Source organism: Coturnix japonica, unplaced genomic scaffold (assembly GCF_054131305.1).
Source record: "Coturnix japonica strain WE unplaced genomic scaffold, WE-NBRP24 Scf045, whole genome shotgun sequence".
NCBI lineage: Eukaryota > Metazoa > Chordata > Aves > Galliformes > Phasianidae > Coturnix > Coturnix japonica.
Window position 1 is genome coordinate 815,763 of NW_028188948.1, and position 21,773 is coordinate 837,535.

The following is a 21,773-nucleotide window of genomic DNA, read 5'->3' on the forward strand; positions in this document are numbered from 1 at the left end:
ATGCAGGGGTGTAGCCAAGAAGTGCAAGTAGTAAGTAGAAATAACACTGTGCTAACCTGGTCTTAGAAGTCATACCAGGTGACTCTTAACTAGCTACACCAACACGTTCAAGGGACAAGAGAAAAAAACAGCCTTATGATGTGGGAACATAATTAAGCACTGCTGAATCACAGAAACATTGCATAAAGCCCTTCAGAGGGGAGTTGTCAGTAGAACCAATCTGCAGATTCTTAGTTATCCAAGCTGTAGCACTTCTCGGAAGTTTAAAGTAAAAGATTTAATCCAGCGTGTCCCACCTCCTGTGTGAAACTGGATCACTCAGTTATGTGACCACAGCCAGTCACTGGGACCCAGGCAATAGGTGTTAACATCCAAGTCACCTTACCTGGCTGTGTTCAGCTCTAAGAGGGTACTACCCAGCGTAAATCCCTTTGGCTTTTCTATACAGGGGATAAAACAGGAGTTGAATGCTGCAGCAGTATTCATCTGTCTCTATCTGGGGAGCTCTGAGCACTCTTTTCAGAAAAGGACTTGGGACACGCTTAGCGGAGGGATTTTTGTAACTAAAGCTGTGTGAATGAATCTGGAGGAGTTTATGAAAGAACCTAATTGTCAATGCCCTCTGCACATTCCTACTGTGTTCATTAGAAGGGGCTCCAAGTCCTGAGGTGAACATGAGACTTAAAAAATAAACATAATGTTAGATATGAAACCCTTCCCATGGCAGCAAGGCCTGAAACTCTCAGAACAGACAAGCTTTGAATGGCTTTGAAAGGTTAAAGAAATGAGTATCTAAGGATATAAAGAAATTTCTTTGCTAGCTGGGAAATAATGGGACAGCTGCTTCAAACTCCCATTCAGTGTAATTTGATTATTTCCCAAGTATAAAAAATAAATAATAGTAATAGTAATTGAACTCTTCAAAGTGTAAAATCAAGTACCCAGTACAGAAAGCACGCGTTAAGACTGAGAGAATTAAATCTAAGGGTTGTTTACGAACATTTCTGCCAATGCATGTACTGCAAAAGAAAAAGTAATCAAAGGAGGGGAACACAAATGAGTTAACAGATTTTCTAGGGTGTAAGCAGGCAGTGTCTTGGCAATGGGAAACCCTCTGCCTGTCCAGTTGTGCATTGTTGTCCCACTGCAAACACAAGCTTTCTCCCTGCTCCATGGCCATAGTATTTCAACTTGATATTCCTTGTACCAGCTGCTCTGGGGAGCTGGGCAGCAGCTACCAGTTCCTGTCTTGCAACCCGAATTACTCTGTACCACTTTGGTCACCCACTTGATCAGTGTTTATGTATTCTCCTTTCCCTTTCTGAATTGCAGTCTGTAAGACAGCATTTTGGGAGCAGGAATTATGAAACTATAGATCAATGCAGATTATTCCACCTTGTCTCTGTATGATCCTCCCGGAACAAGGAAGGTTTCAGAGCAAGGATAAGACTTGAGTTTCAGCATCTGTGAAGCAGAAAAATGTTCTCTCATAATCAAGCCAATGGGATGCTGCAGGTGCACGTAGGATGGTTGGGCCCTGAGCAAGAAGTAGGCTAATTCTGCTCAGTTCAGAGTTTAACACAGTGCTCCACATTCAGCTGAAGGTTGATATCAGCAAGCTGTGATTGAACCAGAAATGTTCACTTCTTTTCAGATCTTGCTCATCATAAATAATACAATTAATACATCATTGAACTTTGGAAAAAAAAGTGGTTATAATTTGGACAGGAAAGAAAATTGCCACTTACTGTTTACCTTAACTAAAGTCCATGACACAATCCGTCCATCCGAGGAGACAGAGAAGAAATTCAAATTGTTGTCCATGTCATCTTTCTGCCACTTCACCTTCAAACAAGCAGATAACCCCAGTTAGTACGGAGCACTCTAAACTAGCAGCAGAGCCACTGGCCCTCAGCAGGGTTCTTTCCCACCCTTCGTAAAGAGCACCCGGTTTCCACCCTGGAGTCCTGATGCTGGCTCACAGTATGTATGAACACATTCCCCATTCCTCACAGGCAATTTCACAAGTGCCCCCACAACTCCCATCTCTCACAGTACCACAGGGAAGCTGCAGATGACATATCACTGCCCTGTGCAAATGAACCCCTTCCCATTTGGCTAATTACTGCAAATACAGCGTTATATGTCTACCCTTCAGCCAGCTCACCTCAAATTAGCTTTCTGTGCCTGTGTGGGACACAGATGAGCCCTTGCAAGCAAAGTGCGACATGGGTCTTTGGGGCACTTTGTTTTAGGGGGATCAAAAGGTCTCCATTAAAACTGAAATCCTCCCTACACCTTCAGAGCATCTGTGTGCCTAGTAAGGAGATTTGCCTTTTGACTGTGACAGCTCAGCAGGAGAGATTAGAACTCAGATAAATGGCTTACAGTTTAGAAGAGACATATCAGTTAGACGAAAAGCATTAAGAACGCTCGATTTTCAGATCTGGAATTCAATCAGACTGAAGGGAAAAGGATGACTTGCCACTGGGCCTGTCAGCATAAACTCCTGTGGGCATCTGTCAGTTCAGGAGAGGGACAAGCACTTCGGCAGGTTCTGCTTTGGTTTTCAAAGGCATATTTGTTCCTGTCCAAGCAGTGCAGCAGACACATTTCCCTGAACATCATCTATGATAAATGGGCACAAGAATCCCAGAGCTTATCAAATACTCAATCTGTGAACAGCTATTTATCTGGTACCTATTCCAGAATGCAAGCAAGCGTTCTCAATACTTTAATTACACAGGATTGGGTATCCTGATGTTACTTCCTTGGAAAAACTGTTAATTCTGTTTTACAAAATTGTTTGTACCGTGAAGTTCTCTGGAGCATGAAAATTCAGCAAGAGACTCACTAAAGAGTAATTAATTCTCTAGTGAACCTGTTTCCTACCTAGAACACACTGTTCTGCAGAAAGAAAAATAAAATGGAAGGGAATGCTCACACAATGACAGTTTCAAGGCCATAATATGTGACCAAAGAGTCTTGAGTAGTTTTGAGCATCCATCCTCACATTGCAGAAATCAAAAGACTCCAAGTGGAACCACTTCTGTTTGACATTAAGTAATGGCATAATCCAGTATTGCTCAGAATAAATGGCTAGTGATGAAAGAACAGGTCCAGTGTAACACACAGAGAACAGTGATTTCCAGTGGTGGCCACTGCACACATTTGTGCTGCATATATCTGTTCCAGGAACATCTCCCCAGTATCATGAGCTGCTGCTGATCATGGTGGCCATGAGCAGCTGCTTCAGATAATGAGGTTGGTGTAGTAAGGAATTTTAATTCAAAGAGAAAAATGCAGGCTTCTGAGGAACTGGTTAACAAACATGTTGGCTTATTTGTCTCATGAAGGGCACAGGAAAAGAGATGTGCTTCAAATCAGAGCCTTTTAAAATGCCACTCTAAACTTGTCCAATAATAAGGTGCACTTATTTGTATGTCTAACTTGACTCTCCTCTAACTCAGGCACTTTCTACTTTCCAAAATATATGGAAAAATCAGTCACACTTCCCAATCTTCTTCTATGGCAAAGTTGCTTAGCTTGAGGTAGGTTTCTGTGGAAAAGAAAAAATCCATTTAAACCTGGAAGCAGTTAACACAAGCAACTTAAATATCTCCTATCAGGAAAGGGTCACAAGTCAAGAAAAGGGGTTCTCCAGAATCTGACATCTGCAGGTTGAACCTGGCAACACCTTGATTTGCACAGGGAAGGGAAATGCAAGAGACACCTCTGTGCTGAAGGCAGCATGGGTCTGAGATTAGGCTTGGAGTTTAAACACTGCACATGCTAAGAGCTGAACTGGTCCAGACTTCTCTAAGGGAACAGCCCAAGTCTGACTACTACCAGAGCACACATCCAGGTGCTCCCTAGTGAGCTTTGCTGGAGCTCTGCAGCTGAGTTCCCTGCTCTGCTCTGGCTAAGCACAGTGCAGATGTTTTGCACCCAAACTAGAGCCAAGCAACAGCCTGTTACATCAATGGAAAATGTGCAAATAAAACAGCTGGAGTCCACCTCTAATCACACTGCAGACAGCTCTAGAATCCTCACACAGTGTGTTGAAGAAACCTCATCTGGAGGCATCCAACAGGGCAAGCACTTCAACAACCTTATGGGATTATTACATAATCCAATTCCTTCCAGCATTTCCCAGCCGGAGAGCTTTACTCAGGGTTTGCTCACTCCAAATACCATCTCTCTGACTGTTATCTATGCAGGTTTTCTGTTATCAGTTAAGCGTCACAACTATTTCTCTTCATCTGTTATATGGTGGAGTCAAAAGCAAGTAGGCTGATTCTCTTGGGTACTCTTGCTCCTAAACCTGAAACCATTAACAGCATCTGAGTTAGGCACATAATGTAGGTGGTTTGAACTCAGGCTCTCAGGGGCATCAAGATCTGCCCTCACGTGACTGTCAGCAGCTCTCCATGGCATTAGCCCGAATTTCAGGAAACAGAAATAGGCACTTGATACTTTTAATTTGCTGTCAACACCTCTGATGCCTTAATATTGTTTATGATATTTTTTCTCCTGATCACTGAATTCCACAAACACTTATTAAGGTAATTAGCCTTCATGATACTGCAATCAAATTAGGCATCTGCTTAGAACTGGCCTTTCTCCTGCTCCCAGAGGCCCACAAATGTGGCATGGCCTCCAACCATTAGCAGTATCCGTGCTCTGAGAAGTGGCACATTTGACAAGAAAAGAAGGCGACTGAAATAAGGTTTTCTTTTCTGAAGCATGTGAGAATGATCCCAGGATTTTGGCTGCCTGAGATGGCTTAAAGCAAAAGTTCAATTAGGATATAGTAAAAGCAAAGCATCACACAAGAAAGAAAAGTGTATGTCAACAGTGGAAAGGAGACAGGTAAAGACAGTACTGCAAATGACTGATCCTGATGGGTTCTATAAAATAAAAAATAATACCGTTATCTTTATAGTTATCTTCAGCCTGACTGCTCCTTCAGTACAAAGTCAATTTGTGAAACATTGCTGTGGGGTACCTGTGAGAAAAGCCTATCATTTCTTAAGTTTTATTTCGCAAAGCCTGGTTATTCATAGAGAAATGTAAGATATTCAAAACTACTATTTGTTCACAGAAAAATAAAGGTAAAACGCTGCATGTTCACTGCTACGTACAGCAGGTTAGCAGGGCAATAATCTATCAACTCTTAGCAAGAGAATAATATCATCTTTGTCTATAGCAGCCGGCAGTGGCTCCTGTCCAGCAGAAGATTAGACCAAGACCATCTATCCAATCTGATTTGAAAACTCCCATGTTTCTAATGTCATTCCTAGAACAGAAATAGTGCTTGATCATTTTTTTCCTGGCATGGAGGCTGTTAGTCATTCATGCTGACAAATAAAATTGGTCAAAGCCACCCTGGCCATGAAGCTGACCTGAGCACTTCGCAGACAGCCACAGGCAGGATCTGCCTTCCTTTCTTCTAAGGGGACACACGCTACTGCAAGCACCAGCCCCTTTGGCTGGTTGCTGGCTTGCCAAGACTCAGCTGTGGGGTGCCATATGTGGCACATACACAGTAAACAACAAGCAATTCCTTTCCTTCCTATTAATTATACTCCATGAATCTCTTAGCCAACACTGGGATGTTGCGCCCTGCTGACTCCTGCACAAGGTGAAGCAAAGGAGTTTGGGTCATTCAAAGTTAAAAAATAGAATAAGGTCTGTCAGAGGTAGGAAGTGGGAATGACACAAGCCTTATGAAACCCTGAGGAGCTGAGTCATACACACACAGATCAGTGAGTGAGCCCCCAGGCTGCTGAAGAAAATCCCTGCCAATGTGACCCAGAGACAAAATCCTTCCTGCACCAACCTGGCAAGCAGTATAGTCCTAAGCAAAACTGTCGTGGCAGCAAAGGGTTTGGGGGAACAAAAGAGGACATCTCTTCTGAGGTGGGGTTGGATACACATGACCACTGGTGGTGGTTCACATTGCTGTTTTCTCCAGCCTCCAAAAACAGGCACTCAACAGCTGCCACCTACACAAGCATCAGGACTTAACTGGCCTTATAGAGGAAATCTCCTTTACCATAAACTCCTTCCAGTTCATGCTCTCTAAGCATCCCAGTTCTTCTCTTTCAGCCCTTCTATGCAGCTGGAAATATACAGTACAGGGCCTCCTCTCTTAGGCACAAGCAAGCAGGATTTACAATCTCCTCTACCTTGTATTCCTGCAAATAAATCAGAATTATGTGCCTCTGTGCAACAGGATGGCATTGCTGACCACTGATGATCCGCTATTACCCCTTCTGGCACCCAGCTGCCTAACTGCTCATTCCCTCGTTTCTATCTGTGCATTTAATTTTCCCTTTCTAAATGCAGTATTTACTCATGTCTTTATTGAATTTCATCACATTGATTTTTGGACCGTTCTTCCAATTATCAAGATGGTTTTGAACATAATCATGTTCTGCAAAGTCCCTGGGCCTCCCAAGAGGGCTTCCTTATTCTTAATCTGAGTTGTTAATGAAAGTATTGATCAAAAGAAGACCAGGGCTGATAGCTGGTGGGTCTCACTTGAAGCATCTTCAGGGTGTGACAGCAAGCCCTGGATACTGCTCTTGGAGCACATGGGCTGAGCCACCTAAACAAACTCTTTACAGAGATTTTATCCAATTCATATTTCTACACAGTGGTAATAAGAATGTCACTGTGGGAGCTTGGATCAAATGCTTTAGTCAAGTCAAGATGGATTGAGATGATAATGTTGACTGCCTTTCCCTTCTTCGTGATGTCCATTTCTCTGAGACAAAAGAAAAAAAGAAATTACAGTAGCTTAACAATTTATTCTGGACAAATCCATGTTGGCTTCTCTGAATTACCTTATTATCTAGACATTTACAAACCACTCTGCCATTTGTCTAAGTGTTTTTCCAGTGACTGAAATTGGTCTGCCTGGTCAATAATTTTCTTGGTCCAAACCTAACATTTTAACCTAGATTTTTTTAAATTCTTCCAGTCCATTGTGACCTCTCCTCCTTTTCATAGCCATGTTTGTCCTACAGGCCAAGCATTTTAGTGCAACTAATGCACTGCTATGTTATAATATACACTTTGCAAGTCACTACGGATGCCTGCAGCATGGGTAAATTGTTCAGATACTGGTTTCTGGTCTGTGGTACCTTGTCCATACCATGTCCCCTCTACATTCAAGAATACAACCTTCAAGAAAATCACATGCAGAAATGTCTTTTGCCAGACACTGGTTCTGTGGCATTGCTGAAAATCTGCTGATGACATTTATTGTTATTTTGGTCAGTTCACACTACAAATACATGAATGTGCCCCCATCCACAGAAAAAAGCAGGACAACACTTCCCTCTGTCCATGCCTCAGGAGTTCTGCCTTTGAGTAGAGGCTTGTATTCAATTAGATTGGAAGCTGCGTATGGGCTTGCACAAAAAATCACTAGTCTCTGCTTAAAATCAAGGATGTATATAGTACAAAGACTTCCTAAAATTTTCACTAATGGTCTAAAATTGCTCTGGCTAATTCTTCAAATACTGCAGGGTATATTTAAGCTGATCCTGATGATGAGCACATACCTGTCTCATCAAAACATTATTCAACTTGCACTTCCCTATTCTGAACTGTGCTTTCACTCCCTTTTTACATTAATCACATTAAACAGTCAGCCTTATACACTTATTTTAAGATTAAACAACATAGCATCGAATAGTGCATTCTTCTCTATACTACTCAGTATTAGCTGAAAGCTGGTTTTAGTAATGAACGTATATTCTTCATTCCTCCAACTTCCAGTACACTTCCCAAATATCATCCTTTCCTTTTTATGACCCTGGATAATTACAGCTCATTTTGTACCTTCATCTCCTTTAATTTTCTTTGTCTTCATGCCACATTTGGTCTGCATACAAGAGACTTCTTCCATTTTATTGCTATCCTATTTTCAGCCTTCCAAAGCAGCCTGCTGCAGGCTGATCTGCAATAAATTGCTCTGTAGGTCACACCTTCTGGAGCCAGGCTGATCTCTCTTGTGTTCTGGTGTGAATACTCCTTGGATTTCGCTACAGCAACCTTTAGTTTGAGCCAGGAAGCAGTTCTCATTTCTTTCCACCATCACAAGAAATGTGTTTCTTGTTGGTTCCTGGCATCCAGAAACACCAGCTCATTACCAGCAGAGAAGAAATCTTTCACAATCTCCTCCTGCTAATAACAAGCTGCCTTTATTTTTTATTTCTCTCCCTGTATCACTCTCCTCCAATGTCCTGGGATCTGCTGTGGTGGAAGTCTCTTCTGACCATCAGCTGACCAAGTATGTTAACTTCTGGTTTTCTTGGAGCGAATAGCTTGTCCCCCCCTTGCTGCTAAGACAAGGTAGCACCTCTATAACAACTTCCCCAAGTATCCTCCATCAAAGCACTGCCAGCTATTCTTCATTTACCGCTTACCAGACTTCCCAGCCTGGCCCCATTCACAGCCCTTGCTGCCTCACTGAGAATCTCTTGCTAGCTATTAAAAGTGAAGCCAAGGCCAGGCACCTGGAGGAAAGCATGCAAGAAACAAGGCTGCTCTCCTGAAACTGGTCACAAGAGACCCTCCAAAATGTCTGACCTAGAAAACACAGGTTACTTCACTCACATGCAAAGTAACTCCAGTGTTAGTCAAAACACAAAAGGACAAAAGGATTCCTTCCCACGGTTAGTTGGGATAAAGGCAAAGAGTGAGCTAAATCCAGATGACTCACCTCAACTTGCAACAAAAATGACAATTTTAATGAGCTGTGATAACGTCATGCAGACTGCTTACTCCATGATATAGGTCAAAGGAGCCCAGTCAATGTTTTTCACCAAGTCTTCATGCAAAAGCTGCTCCTGGGTCCAGAATGTACTTTGACTATATGATATCACTATGCTGGGAGAAGATCTGGCTGTGCCATAGCTTCTTGTGGGTCTAAGCTTCCTGCTTGATGTAAATACACCAGGCAGGAAGGAAGCAGCCATGGTCGGCTCCAGCCAGTCTCTAAGTGAAGAAGATCTGAACAATGAGGCGGCCAGCTTGCCCATCTTGGAGCCGAAGTGTCTGGGTACAGCATAATGAGCTCCTGCCCCAAGGTGCTCACTTGGCCAAAGGGATCACTGGGCTGTATCGAGGCTTTTTACCATTCTTGACTATTACACTGGGAACCCGACAGCATTTCTGCTGTGGTACATTGAGAAAGAATGTGACAAAATAATAGGTTTCGTCAACATTACCTCAAAATACATTAGCACTTGATTTTGTTCTCAAAAGACTTGCAGTAAAAACATCATCCCCATCCCTGATCTCTAGACACGGTACTGGTAAAAGCAGAGCAGATGGGTGAATCCAGGTGCAATTAAAGAGGAACAGCTGCTCCCAAGAGGAAGAATCATGTCTGCTGAATGGGGAAAGTTGGGCTGCCTCTTTCAGGCTGAAGAGTCTTTGCATACCCAGAAACCTCAAGAAGAAAGCAACTGTCAAGAGTGCAGTGCCACTAATAATACCTTTCTACTACTGCCTGAGATGTCTGTGTGGGGAAGAAGCTGGAGACTCTTTCACAAGGGATGTGACTTTCTGGGCCAGGAGACCGGTGCCTGCCAGGAGCCTGTATCAGATATCCCAGGAATATCCATCTGAGCCTCTAACTCTAAGACCATGTTTGTCATTTACAAAGATTAAGGCAGGTGCCACCAAGAGCCACAAATAAAGCCCTCCTTCTGTCACTGCCATACAAAAATATATTGTGACTAGATACTTAACAAAATGATCTTTAAGCAGCACAGCTGGAATGCGAAGACAGATATACCCAGCTGAGCAAGACCAGATGATATTCACCCTAAGGTGCTCAAGCAGCAGGTGAAACAATCTCTAAATCATACATAATTATCTATGGAAGCTAGGAGAGGTCCTGGAGGATAGGAACAAGGCAAAAATGTCCCCAGAAACCCCCAAACAAAAGCTAGCATGAAAGATTATGTTAAAAGACCGTGGACCTGTAAGCCTACCTCAGAACCTTGAGAGCTGGAACAAAGTATTAAGTCATCAGTATGCATCTATTGTCCAAGAAGATAGGGAGCAGTGAGTATGGGCTTGGCAAGGAAAGATCTTTTCAAACAAAATTGATTACCTTCTCTGACAGGGTAATGGGTCTACAGGATTAGAGGAAAGGAGCAGATGTGATTTACCTTTAATTTAGTAAGGCTTTTGGCATACTCCTTGCAATGTTTTAGAAGCAAGCTAAGAAAATTAAGTCTAGATGTAATTACAGTGAAGTGGATGAGTGATTGAAAAAATGAATCTGCAAGAGTAATGACCAGTGACTTCCTGACCAGTTGAGAACAACAGTAGATGGTTCCCACAAGGGACCATCCCAGGTCTTGTTCTATTCAATATTTTCATTAGTAAGTTGCATAATGGATGGCAAAATACACGAGACAAAGGTTTCTGTTATTATTATCAGAACTCAAAGATAACTTGACAAATTGGAGACTCAGTCTGAAAACAATAAGACTAAATTTGATAAAGACAAGTACGGAGGTACACAGGAAGAAGAAAGCACATAAGTAAGTGGAAATTAGGGAATTTCTAGCTAAGTGGCAGTAGTGCAGAAAAGGATCAGAGGATGGTGCAGGAATCAGCAAAGTGACACTGACAGATCAGGGGGATTACAGAAATCTTTTTTAAAGGGATTAACAGGTATGTTACATCTAAGACTTTCCAGATAATGACTTCAGTCCATCAGTACTGGTGAAGACATCCAGACTAACTCATTTTGATGAAAGCACTTCAGGAATGATACTGTAGAATCCATGACACCATAAGCAGAAGAAGAGGACACTCTCAAGGGCTCTGCCAGTTCTCATTTCTGTGAATCAGGAACAGTCTCCTTTTTCCAGAAATGAAGGCTCACTCTGATTCTAAATTCAGTCTCACTTCTCACGAGTGTACTGCACGTCGAGTTCAACCATACTGTGACTGCTTCATCCACTGCAATAGATGAGACTGCTTTGTACAGCAGACAAGTCTTTTGAGTGTAAGAAAAAGTTGATGGAAAGATATAAATAAAAACTACTTTGATTTACATTCATATAAATAAACACTTAAAAATAAACCCAGTGAAGAATGTTCCTATTTGGAATCTGGATTTTCTTTTAAATGCAAATGTTTTGGCTATGACAGCAAACTAGAGATATGGGAGCTGCTAAGCAGAAGAGAGTCCTTGGCGCTCTTCCTTCCACTGTAGAAAAATATGTCAGTGCTTTGCTGTAAAATTATGCAACAGGGCAGAATGGATCAGATCAGAGAGCAGTGGAAGCAAACTTGTCCCCATGACATCAGCTGTTAAAGAGACAAGGTTTGTAATTAGTACCTATTCCTAAAGGTGAGTAATATTTAACATTTGGATGTACCAATTGTATTAGAGAGAAAATGGTTTAGACAGCTGATGAATGTAAAAATGTTCAGAGATCCCAATACCCTTCAGTCTAATTTGGGCTTCCTTCTTTTCTCTTGCATTTGTAGTGAGCAGTTCTGGTCTATGGTACTGCCCACTGGAAGCAGAACAGAGATTTAATTGGCCGCCTCCTAACTCTACCTACCATCATTTTGTGTAACACAGCTTTCCTGATAATAAATATGCCAATCACAATGGTTAGAGTGGCTCACAGGCTGGAAAACAGTAAGCAGGTACTGAAATGAAGGTAGCTTCTTCACCTACAAAGAAGTTGGGCATCACCTGAGCCAGTCTGGCAGGACTGCATTTCTCCAAGCAAAGAACTGGAAGGAAGAATTCCTCAGCATCTGGAAAGGAAAGCACAGCACAGGTGCATCTGGGTGCTCCCAAAGACCATCCGTCACCTGCACCATGAGTGTGAGGTTGGTGTAGGCTATTTCACAGGTACAAGCTAACAACAGGCTTATCTGATGAAACAGAACTTGCTGGAGGCAATAGCAAGAACCAAGCTTTTCTGAAAGCCTTTTTGTTGATGATGGTTGTTTTTGGTTTTTTTTGTCTTTTTAGTACTTGAAAGCTTATTGATAGCTGAGAGAAAACTTTCAGATATGTTTACCAACACTGAGGACTCCTTGTAAAACAAACTTCCACATCTGATTTAACCCCATAAACGCTCCTCTTTGGAAAATCACTTCTCCCCCACAGCTGGACCAACTGCCTTCCACCTTTATGCCTTTATCTTGGAAATCGCTACATTTTGGAAGCCCACGAACCCAGGGGTGCAAGATCAGCTTACAGTAGTAAAGAATCAGACCCACTGTACCACAGTGCCTTCAAACACCACACATGAATCTGGGATGCAGAAAGAGGATAGAGAAAGCTCTAGCAAAGAGAGTACTTGGTGATAGAGGGACTCAGCACCAAGCTGAGCAGCAAGCATGGCATGGAAGTGACGCTGATACAGGGCAAAGGCCCAGCCTGGGGCTTGTGCATTGCTCATGCTTCACAGCCTCAGATTTATCTGGAGGAAGCAGAGTTCAGTTATAAATAGCACTGGATAAGGGCTGGCCCTACTTTCAGTTTGTTTTCCTCCTGCTGGGAGGCGGTTGCTCTGCTTTGTACCAGGGATCTGCTTGCTTATTCCCCTCACAGCACTCCTTGCTGCATTTATTAGGCTGGTACACCAGCAGCTGAGGAGCACGGACCCAGCCATCAGACTCTCTCCTGTTTGTCCTGTCAGTGGTAGAGTTTTCATGTCAAACAGAACACAGCTGAATGATGGGTGCCAGAGGCCAGAAAACTCAGGCATTTTGACCAATTGGAATTCACAGCTCCTGGTTTCAATTCTGACTCTGCTCACTGGGCAAGATATTCAATTTACAGACAAAATAAGAAGTTCCCCACACCTTGCGCAGGGAGAGCACATGGCAGGCAGGCTCACATCCAAATCCCCAAGCTTTCTGACGCTGCTAAATCAGAGACAGCATCTGCAGTGTTACTGACAGAAGGTGCCCATCATTGCAGGGCTGGGGCCCTGTCCCCAAGCACACCAAGTTGAGATGCTCACTGCAGCATGAGAGGGGTGGGAGCTGTGGCATCCCCTGCCCCCTGCAGACCATGACTTTGACCTCACCATACCTGCTCAGCCTGCTCTACCATTACCCTGCCCTTACCTCTACATCATCTTCCTTGTTGTTTTGCAGGCTGTGTCACTGTTGTTAAGACCCACATGTGCTTTCTACACCTAGTTTGAAAATCCTGCTATCAGCAGTCATGTATTACAGGCCACGTTTTTTCCACAGAGACCCAACAGAGCTTCTCAGTTTCTTTTAAATATTTAGTTAACGTTTGTGATGGCCATAAAGCAGCAGAGGAAGATTCAGAGATCCATGTAACCAAACAAATGCATTACAACTTCTCCGGACTTTGAAGCCTCAGGCTAACATTTTACAACATCCCACGAACTGACTTTATGTTCCATGAGTGAAGATTTCTCTGTGAACTAGCACCTGTACAACCCATGCAGAAAGCAAATTACATACACTTTGCTTGCTGTTACTGAAAAGAAATAAGCAACTTGGCAATCCACGGTGAAGTGATCTGGTTCTTGAGTAAAATGGATGGGGAGAGAAAAGAACAACACAGCACTAAAGAATAATCTTTTTAGCAAGCAGCAGTCAGAGCAAAAGAAAGAAAATAAATTCAGCGTCTGTATGAAGTACAGAGGGAAAAGCAGCATCAAAGGGGAAAAAAAATTTCTTCTCAGACAAATGTTACATGATCTGCAATGCTTTACAAGAGAATTTCTAACCTGCAAGAATCCCCACTCAAGGTGCAGTTTAGAAGAATAGTTAAAGAAACGAAATCTCTTGCAGATACAGTCTGATATCATCCCAAAACATATAACATTGAAGTTAAAAAACAAAGGACTTGGTCTATTATTGTCAAAGATACTTAGAAAGAAGCATTTGGGCATTAACTTTTCTAACTTGAGAGTGCCTCACAAAGTGTCAAAAAGGATTTCAACAAGGTATAAACATGATGTAAAAGATTTTATCTAGCATTTCCACCACAGCGCTGCCTTGCAGTTTCTACCACCTTCACCATCACTCTAAATGAGTGTAAAACTTTGAGACAGACTCCTGTGGTTCAGCAGAGCATTCCCTGAAGGGCACTGAAAATTGTCAACATGGGGACAAGATTTCTTACAGCAAAACCATGACCGCAGTAAGTTCTCCCAGCTCTAACAATGACCACAAAACTGCCGTTCTTTACCATTTTCTACAGCAAGCAAATGGCAATCCCAGCCTGCCCCTGGTATTTGAGTTAACTGCTGGGAACAGAAGTGCAGTTAACAGCTGCCCCAGCAAGGAAGACTGTGACAGACGTGATCCTCAAAGCCCCCGTTTGCTCCATGGACACTCTTCTCAAACCTCTGTACTTCTGTGCATGCACTCAGTGACTGAAGTCAAGCTGCCATTCTCATGTGAGGATACAGGGGCCTCTTTAACTCTTGGGACATAAGAGGTTAGCAAAACATGTAGTGTTTGTGTTGGGCCAGGAATGCAAAGCAAGGCTAGCAGCAGAATAAAAGTAGGAGAAACATGCAGGTGAAGACACTGAACTGACCCAGTATGAGATGCAGTTTGCTTGTATTATCCTATAAGTTTTGTGTTAAATGACCCTTGCCATCAGGTTTCATCTCCCTTATCCCCTACGCTCTCTCACTTGCCAGCTCACATGCCAAGCCATCCTGCTTCTCTTCATCCCTATTTCCAGCCCGGTCTTCTTGGTCTAAGGTCTATGATGCTCTTCCTTCTCCAAATTTCTGTTTCTCCACTGAACTTATCCCCTAACAGTATCTCCATGGAGCTGAATAATGCTTTCCCATGGCACTGCCCACAACAAACACATAGTTTGTGCTTCTTAGCAGTGAGAGTGACAGCAGAAGAATCGAGCTTTTTCTGAGACAAATGATCTTTATTCTGACCTTGATAACAACCTTCTGCCTCTTCTTTTTCTTTTATTTTCTTTGCAACAAACTCTTTGTTTGCCTGAAGCCAAAGAAACAAAATATTATGCGAAGCAGTAACATCTTAGAAGCAAAGCAAGCCACAAAAGTTGTTTGTCTGACTGCAGATGACAGATTTAGGAGACTGGCCATCAGAAATGTGCTGGTGTGACAGTGGGTTATGAACAAAATGATTTTGCTTCTAAGTAAGTGCAGCAAATACAATCTGCTTCCTAGAGGGGCCTTTTTTGTTTGCATGTGAAGCTGTGCCCAGCAGCCTGGAGAACAGCAAGCCATACTGGCTTTAAAGGAGCTCTGCAACTGATCTCATTTACTTTCTTCAGCAAGCCAAAACCTCACCAGGTGAGCCTGGGGTGGCTTCATGAACTGCTATGATTCACTGCAGTTATTTAAGGATTTATTACCACAGAAAGCAGAGATGGAGAAGAGATCAATCAATTACAGAATTACAGAGCAAGCTCCAGTGAGAGAGACTCAGAATCACTAAATATTCAGAGGGACCTGTAAGGCTCAACCACTCCAACTCCTGGCTCCACGCAGGACGACCCACATTCAAACTCTGTATCTGAAAGCACCGACAAAACACTCCTGGAGCCCTGGCTGTGCCCGCTGCCCTGTGCAGCCCATTCCATGCCCACCGCCCCCTGGTGCAGAGCCTTTCCCAAACCCCTGCCCTCCCCTGGCACAGCTCCATGCTGTTCCCTCAGCCCATCACTGTCATACAGAGCAGAGATCAGCGCTGCCCTCCGCTCTGTGAGGAGCTGCAACTCCATACATTCAACTGGTAAAGCAACGTGCAAGCTGGCATTCACTCAGGTTTCCTTCAGGAGTTCGCAGGCTCCTACTGTGCTGCCTTGCCCATTTTGTTCTAACCACGAGCATCACGTTTAACCTGAATGGCATTTGGCAAAGAGTTAGTAGGCAGCAGCCAGCCTTTTCTCCTCCCATGTACAAGCAGAACGCAGAAAACAATTCTTTCAGGATGCCATCTCAAGCTCCATGGCGCCAGCACCACGGCAGGCCAGATCAGATACAGTACATGCACAAAGAACCGGGTTGTTTTTCAGACTGGTGATCTCTCCATAGCAATCCCAAACCAAGCTGTGCTCGTGGGTTGGCCTGCCACTGCTAAGACTTGCTCCAAGCGCAGCCAAAATAAATATTCCCTTTACAGACCTTAGGGTCAGCGCTCTGCACTGAGAGTTTGGTCAGTACTGCTGACTGGAAAAAAAGGTGAAAAAGAATATGTCAGTCCTCTGCAGCAGTGCTGGCACTGTACAAATCCCAGAAGCAAGCAGAAATAAAGTCCTATGGGAAGGTGGACAAGAAGCACGTGGCAGAAACAGATCTGTTGAATAAGATGTGCTTTAAAAGGGAAAGTGAGCAGCAGAACTTTGACACAGCAAATACTTTATCACCCAATCCCTGTTTCTGAACTGTTCCAGCTTCCAAATGCTTCAAACCTAAAATATTTCAAATATTCAAATAATGAGGAGTAAGAAGAAAAGCACTCTTTTAAGCTGTGAAGAAAAAAACAAAAGGCCTTTCTTTTTTTTAAAAGTTGAGAAGTGAAATCAAAGCTCAAAGGCTGACAATGGGAGGGGATCTCAATGCTGAAAGTCTCTTCCCAGCAGGTTGATTCTTCTACCTGGAAGAGATTGCTCTTGTGGGTCCCGCATGCCAAAGTCTAGTCAAGTTGTGCCGCTTTGGCTACCCTAGTTAAGATCCAAAGCCAAGCTCTGTGACTGAGACACTGTCTGAATGATGGAGATATCCTGTCTAGGGGCACGCTTTATAGGAGTACTCAGTGATGGAGATGATGGGTTTGAGGTGCGTGCTGCTTGTTCAGTGCACTGTTTCGATTAAAATGGGGTTTAGTCTAGCCCTACAAAAACTCTTGCCCAGCAGAACATGGTATGTTTGGCACAGCATCCCAGGATATGACAGCTTTTAGCTCACTGATCTGCAAGATCATTTCCAATTTTATGTTCCCATAAAAGCTAAAGCTTTGGTGACTGTGATAGCCACACTGCGCTGTATGCATATACATTTGTATGCCTTTGTAATTGCTTATTCCTTTATTTTCTTTCTTCATAGTTCTGACTTTGGAACTTAATTGGTAGTGAAGAGTGAGAAATATCTTCTTTAAAACAAGCCAAAATTTTCCTCCTTTTATATTGCAGTACAGCTAAATATAAAGAAGACATTTGCCAAATCCAGAAGAAACCACTGTTAGGATCTTTAAAAATACAGGAGCCAGCATCAGATGTATGAACTCACTAATAGGTAACAGAATTATAAATTCTACATTAGATTATTTTTTATCTTAATAATGGGTTATTTCATTGGCTTTTTTTAATCCGAACTTTCTGATATACTACTAAATTACTGAAGATGAAATGGCTAAAGAAAAGAGCCGTCAGGCTGTTTCACTCACTTCCTATTTTGCTTTCACTGCAAAAACAATGCACTGTTTCAAAACAAAGGAGCCAGGCAGTCCAGAGAACAGAGGTTTTTAATTGTTCTGGAGAATTTTATTACTTTTCTAATTAGTCTTCGTAGGCATGGGTTTGCAGTCTCTATATCAGTGAGGATTGCAGAGGATAGTCTAGACACAGAATAGGCTTTAGACTGGTGGGGGTATTGGTGTGGGTAGAACAGAGCATCTTCTTTGAGCCAAATCTGAGAAACAAGACATCACTTTCTAGAACCATTAAATGTTAGATGAGGAAGAACAATACAGTGTCTCAACATGACAAATCATCCTCCAGGACTGATTTTCTCCCAACAAAAGGAGAGAAAACTCTCTATAATCCTTTTGCCTAATATTGACAAATAGCTACAGTTCAGATCATTCCAACAAGGTGTACAAGCTCTTTTCCTGATTGCCGTGCTATCTCCTTATTACTAACTTTGCACACTCATTTTACAGCAAGGTAAGCCAGACACTCCAAAGTTTACTAAAAATACAGGTACTTTACTGAAGAGAAAAAATAAGGATAATAATTCTCAGCACTCAACCTCCGGAAATAAAACAAACAAATGGGAACTTCAGGCTACTCATACCTACTTCTGTCCATATCCAATATGTGGTTTCTTTTCTGTATGCATGAGGCCAACTTGAGAATGCTCTGCCTTTCCCCATTTTATCAAGGGCACAAATGATCTGTGATTCTGGTGTCTCTAAAGTGCAGTAGCAACCATGACCACCTCTAGCATGCTGCAGCAAGGTCATGGAAAGCTCCATGTAGGATCTACTACTTTGATTTTATTTATTTTGTACTGGAAGCCTGAATGGCAATTGGAGAAGCTTGGAGTTTTCTGCCTTTGGGGGTGTGCATGTGCAAAGATAGATTCTGTGTATGTGGAAGTACGACACACTGTACAGTGAGAACAATCCAATGTTGGGGTATCACATAAACCTGTAAGAAGAGCTGAAAATGTCTGCTGGAAGAAAAGCTTTGTCCAGATAGGCAGCAAATACAAAATTTAGATGTCCTCCAACATGTTACTTTTGCATCACTTATCTGTTTATCACAAACACCACTGTTGCTTCTGGCAGGTCCCACATTTACCTGCAAGCCCCATTGGGATGCCTTGATTTATTTATTTATTTTTTAATTGAAAGATGAAATGACAAGGACCTGTGATTAGGGGACAAATCATACATTATGTGACAAAGTACAGTGAATACTGACCGTGTGCATAGAGGTATGTCTACATTAGGCAGCAAAGCCTAAATCAGGTGCCAGCAAAACCTGTAGTCCAGACCACAATATGCACAACTGCACCTCAGCAGACCCATGCAGACTGTGCTAAAGTCTGTGCTGCCACACTTTCACTGCTATGAACAAGATCAGACCCATATATTCCTTTTAGTGCTCCAGTCCTAACTCAGATTATACTGTAGACATAACTACAAAGCTATCTGGATGTAGCGATATATTCACTCCAGTCCTTTACAATATCCTCTCTTTGGAGGACAGATGCTATGGAGGCATTTTAAAAGGCATTACTTTAAGAGCATTACCTGCACACTGCAATGCTTAGCTCACTAGAAAACTTCTCAGTCAACCACAGGGTGCTGTGTTTTGAATCTCAGTGACAGTCATTTCTGCAGACAGCTGTCCTTGGGTTTGTTGTGCTCAAAAGAAGTTGTTTTCAAGGCTGAGGTATGTGTTTTAGATGGTTCTCATTACTTATTGCCATTGGATTCTGTGTTTGGAGCACAGAAAGCACTGTATGCTGGTATATTCAGAGGTGTTCAGTTTCTCCCCAAATGTAAATAATTTGTAATAATGAAAACTAAGGAGAAATAATTCTGTAAGTACATTTTGTAAATGTGTTCAGTTTCTGTTGAGGACCAAGGATTCAAGCAATTTCCTTGCCTTCCTGTGCATTTCAAAACAAGCGTTAAATACAACTTAAGTATCATACACTAATGCATGAATTAAGCCAACACTTCTGCCCATACAGCGTATTTTCCTGCTGTGCCTGCACTCAGCTCAATTAAACGTTCAGTTTGGGGAAAGAACACTCACCTGCCACACTGGATCTGAGTGCTTTCCTGACTTAGCTCTGCTCATGTAGCTCGGCTGGGAAGTTGCCTTCTTAAGGTTGTAGATGGCCACATTGCCATCATAGAAGCCCACTGCCATGAAGTGGGGGTGGTCATTATGGATATCCAGGCACATGATGCCACTCTCACTGCTGAAGACATACTCTGGGAAGGAAGGGTTCTTCATAGTGTAGAGCACAAGCATGCCACGACTTTGCTTCATGAAGTCATCTAAACAGAAAAGAGTTTTGCTGTTAAGTCCATTCCTAAGATTCTCTGCTATTGAGATATATGATCTGACAACACCTATGCCCCAAACCAACCTGCATGCAAGGTTATGAGAAACATGCTGGTGGTGGGACCAAATGATCATGTTGGGGTGCCTGCATCTGAACATCCTTTCCGCCACTGATATGTCAGAGATGTAGGGACAATGTGTGTATGAAGAGAAATTACTTGTTCTAGCAACTTTTCTTTCTAGGATGGAAATTTGAGAGGCCTTGGAGGAAAAGCACATTTCAATGTCCATGACAATTCTTTCTGTAGGTTTGGATTTCATTAACACTGCACACATTCAGGCAGAATCAAGGATAGATATATTTCCAGTTCTGCACTGCCAATATGTGATGTTAAAGCTCGCACTCTTTCTTAGAATCATAGTCTCATTTAAGTTGGAAGGGACTTTTAAAGGTCAGCTGGTCCAACTCCCCTGCAATAAGCAGGGGCACCCACGGCTCCATCAGGTCCTCAGAGCCCCTCCAGCCTGACCTTGGGTGACTCCATGGATAAGGCATCCATCACCTCTCTGGGCAATCTGTTCCAGTGCCTCACTGCCCTTTAGAAATCTAAATCTCCCCATTTTCATTAAGAGCATTTCACTGAAGTATGTGTAAAGCATCAAATCTACTGCCGATACAGAGAACTGTACAATGCACAAGTCACTGCACCTTTATGTTCAGCTTATGTCCTACATCTCTTTGTGTGGCACAGAAGTTCTTCCTAGATAAGACTTTCCATTTTTTTCCTTTCCTGCCTACTTTTACCTCTCATCTGTGCTGCCTGAAATTCTCTCTTCTAAATAGGATGATCTTTCTTTTGTTTTCTTTTTCTATTCTGTCCTGACTGTCCTCTACAGGTTTTTCTGCTTGTCTAAAAACCAATTTCTAAATTCTTCTAACAGGGAAGAGAAGCTGCTGATGTAGATAACCTCTCCAGAAGCAAAAGAGGAGCTTTCCTAATCTATCAGCCAAGTACTCTCTCTCAGGGCATCCTAGCCATCTCTACAAACATTTTATTTTTATGGTCAAATGCCTTCTGAGAGACTGTATATAGGAAACAAATTCACTGTTCTCTGTACTGTAGGTACACTATACTCATCTTATTTCCAGAACAGAGCTTCTTGCCTTGCCTAACATTTTTACCACCCTGTAGGATAAGGACTGTGGTAAATGTGTGCCGTAGTGATAACACTAACTTCAGAGTACTCTCCTTGTCAGGAGGCTGAACCCAAATCAACATACAGGTAGGTACAGGCACTGCTGACCTCAAGGTTATCATGCCCACATAGAACATCCAAAGAGTTACTTTACTAACTCACACATCAGTAAAACTACTGTTTCTGCATTGTGTTTGGATGGTCGACTTTCCAAGTATGCTGCAATGCTTCTCATGGGTCCTTCTGTACACTACAGCCAGGCAGGGAAAAGGGTTTCCTTATTTTGCAGAAAGACAAGATTCCAAAACTAGCATCACTTCAAATGTATTTGACCACAAACAGCATTATTAGCATATTTTTTTTGGAAGAGGGAGAAACTTCCTAGAATTCTAGATGAAAAGGAAACAAACTTGCTTTCCCCTTCAGAGATTTTCCCTGTCCTCAGAATCCACAGACTTGACTTTGCCAAGTAATGTCACTGAACTGGGATTAGGTTGAGGTCCAGTCCTGACAAGTAGAATCCTTCCTCTCCTCAGAAGCAAAGACACCCAGGAGGCTGTAAAGATGTCCTACTAGCAGTGACTCACATTAAATGGACTAGAAAGTCACATCTGTTGGACAGCCTTTGAGCTCAAGCTGAATTGTGCTCTTACTTCTCCTGAGGTATGCTGAACAACCAGGCATATTTCCAACATCTCCATGATGCGTGTTCATTTCCTACCTGTTGGCACTGAGTTGAGGTGTTTTGGATGGCTGTTTCCTGTGTTCTCTATGCAGAGAGCAG

General features: G+C 42.6%; 1 protein-coding gene across 1 annotated transcript in view; it reads right to left on the reverse strand.

Annotated features, from left to right (window-relative positions):
- Nucleotides 1–20,466, reverse strand: part of LOC146752424 (dynein axonemal intermediate chain 1-like) — a 35,123-nt gene extending 14,657 nt beyond the window's left edge. The window contains exons 1-2 of the mRNA XM_085531794.1: nucleotides 19,538–20,466; nucleotides 1,756–1,845 (exon numbers count right to left, since the gene is read on the reverse strand). Of these exons, the coding sequence (XP_085387920.1) occupies nucleotides 1,756–1,845; nucleotides 19,538–20,128 (681 nt within the window). The 5' untranslated portion in view covers nucleotides 20,129–20,466. The remainder of the gene's footprint in view (nucleotides 1–1,755; nucleotides 1,846–19,537) is intronic.
- Nucleotides 20,467–21,773: the final 1,307 nt, after the last annotated feature.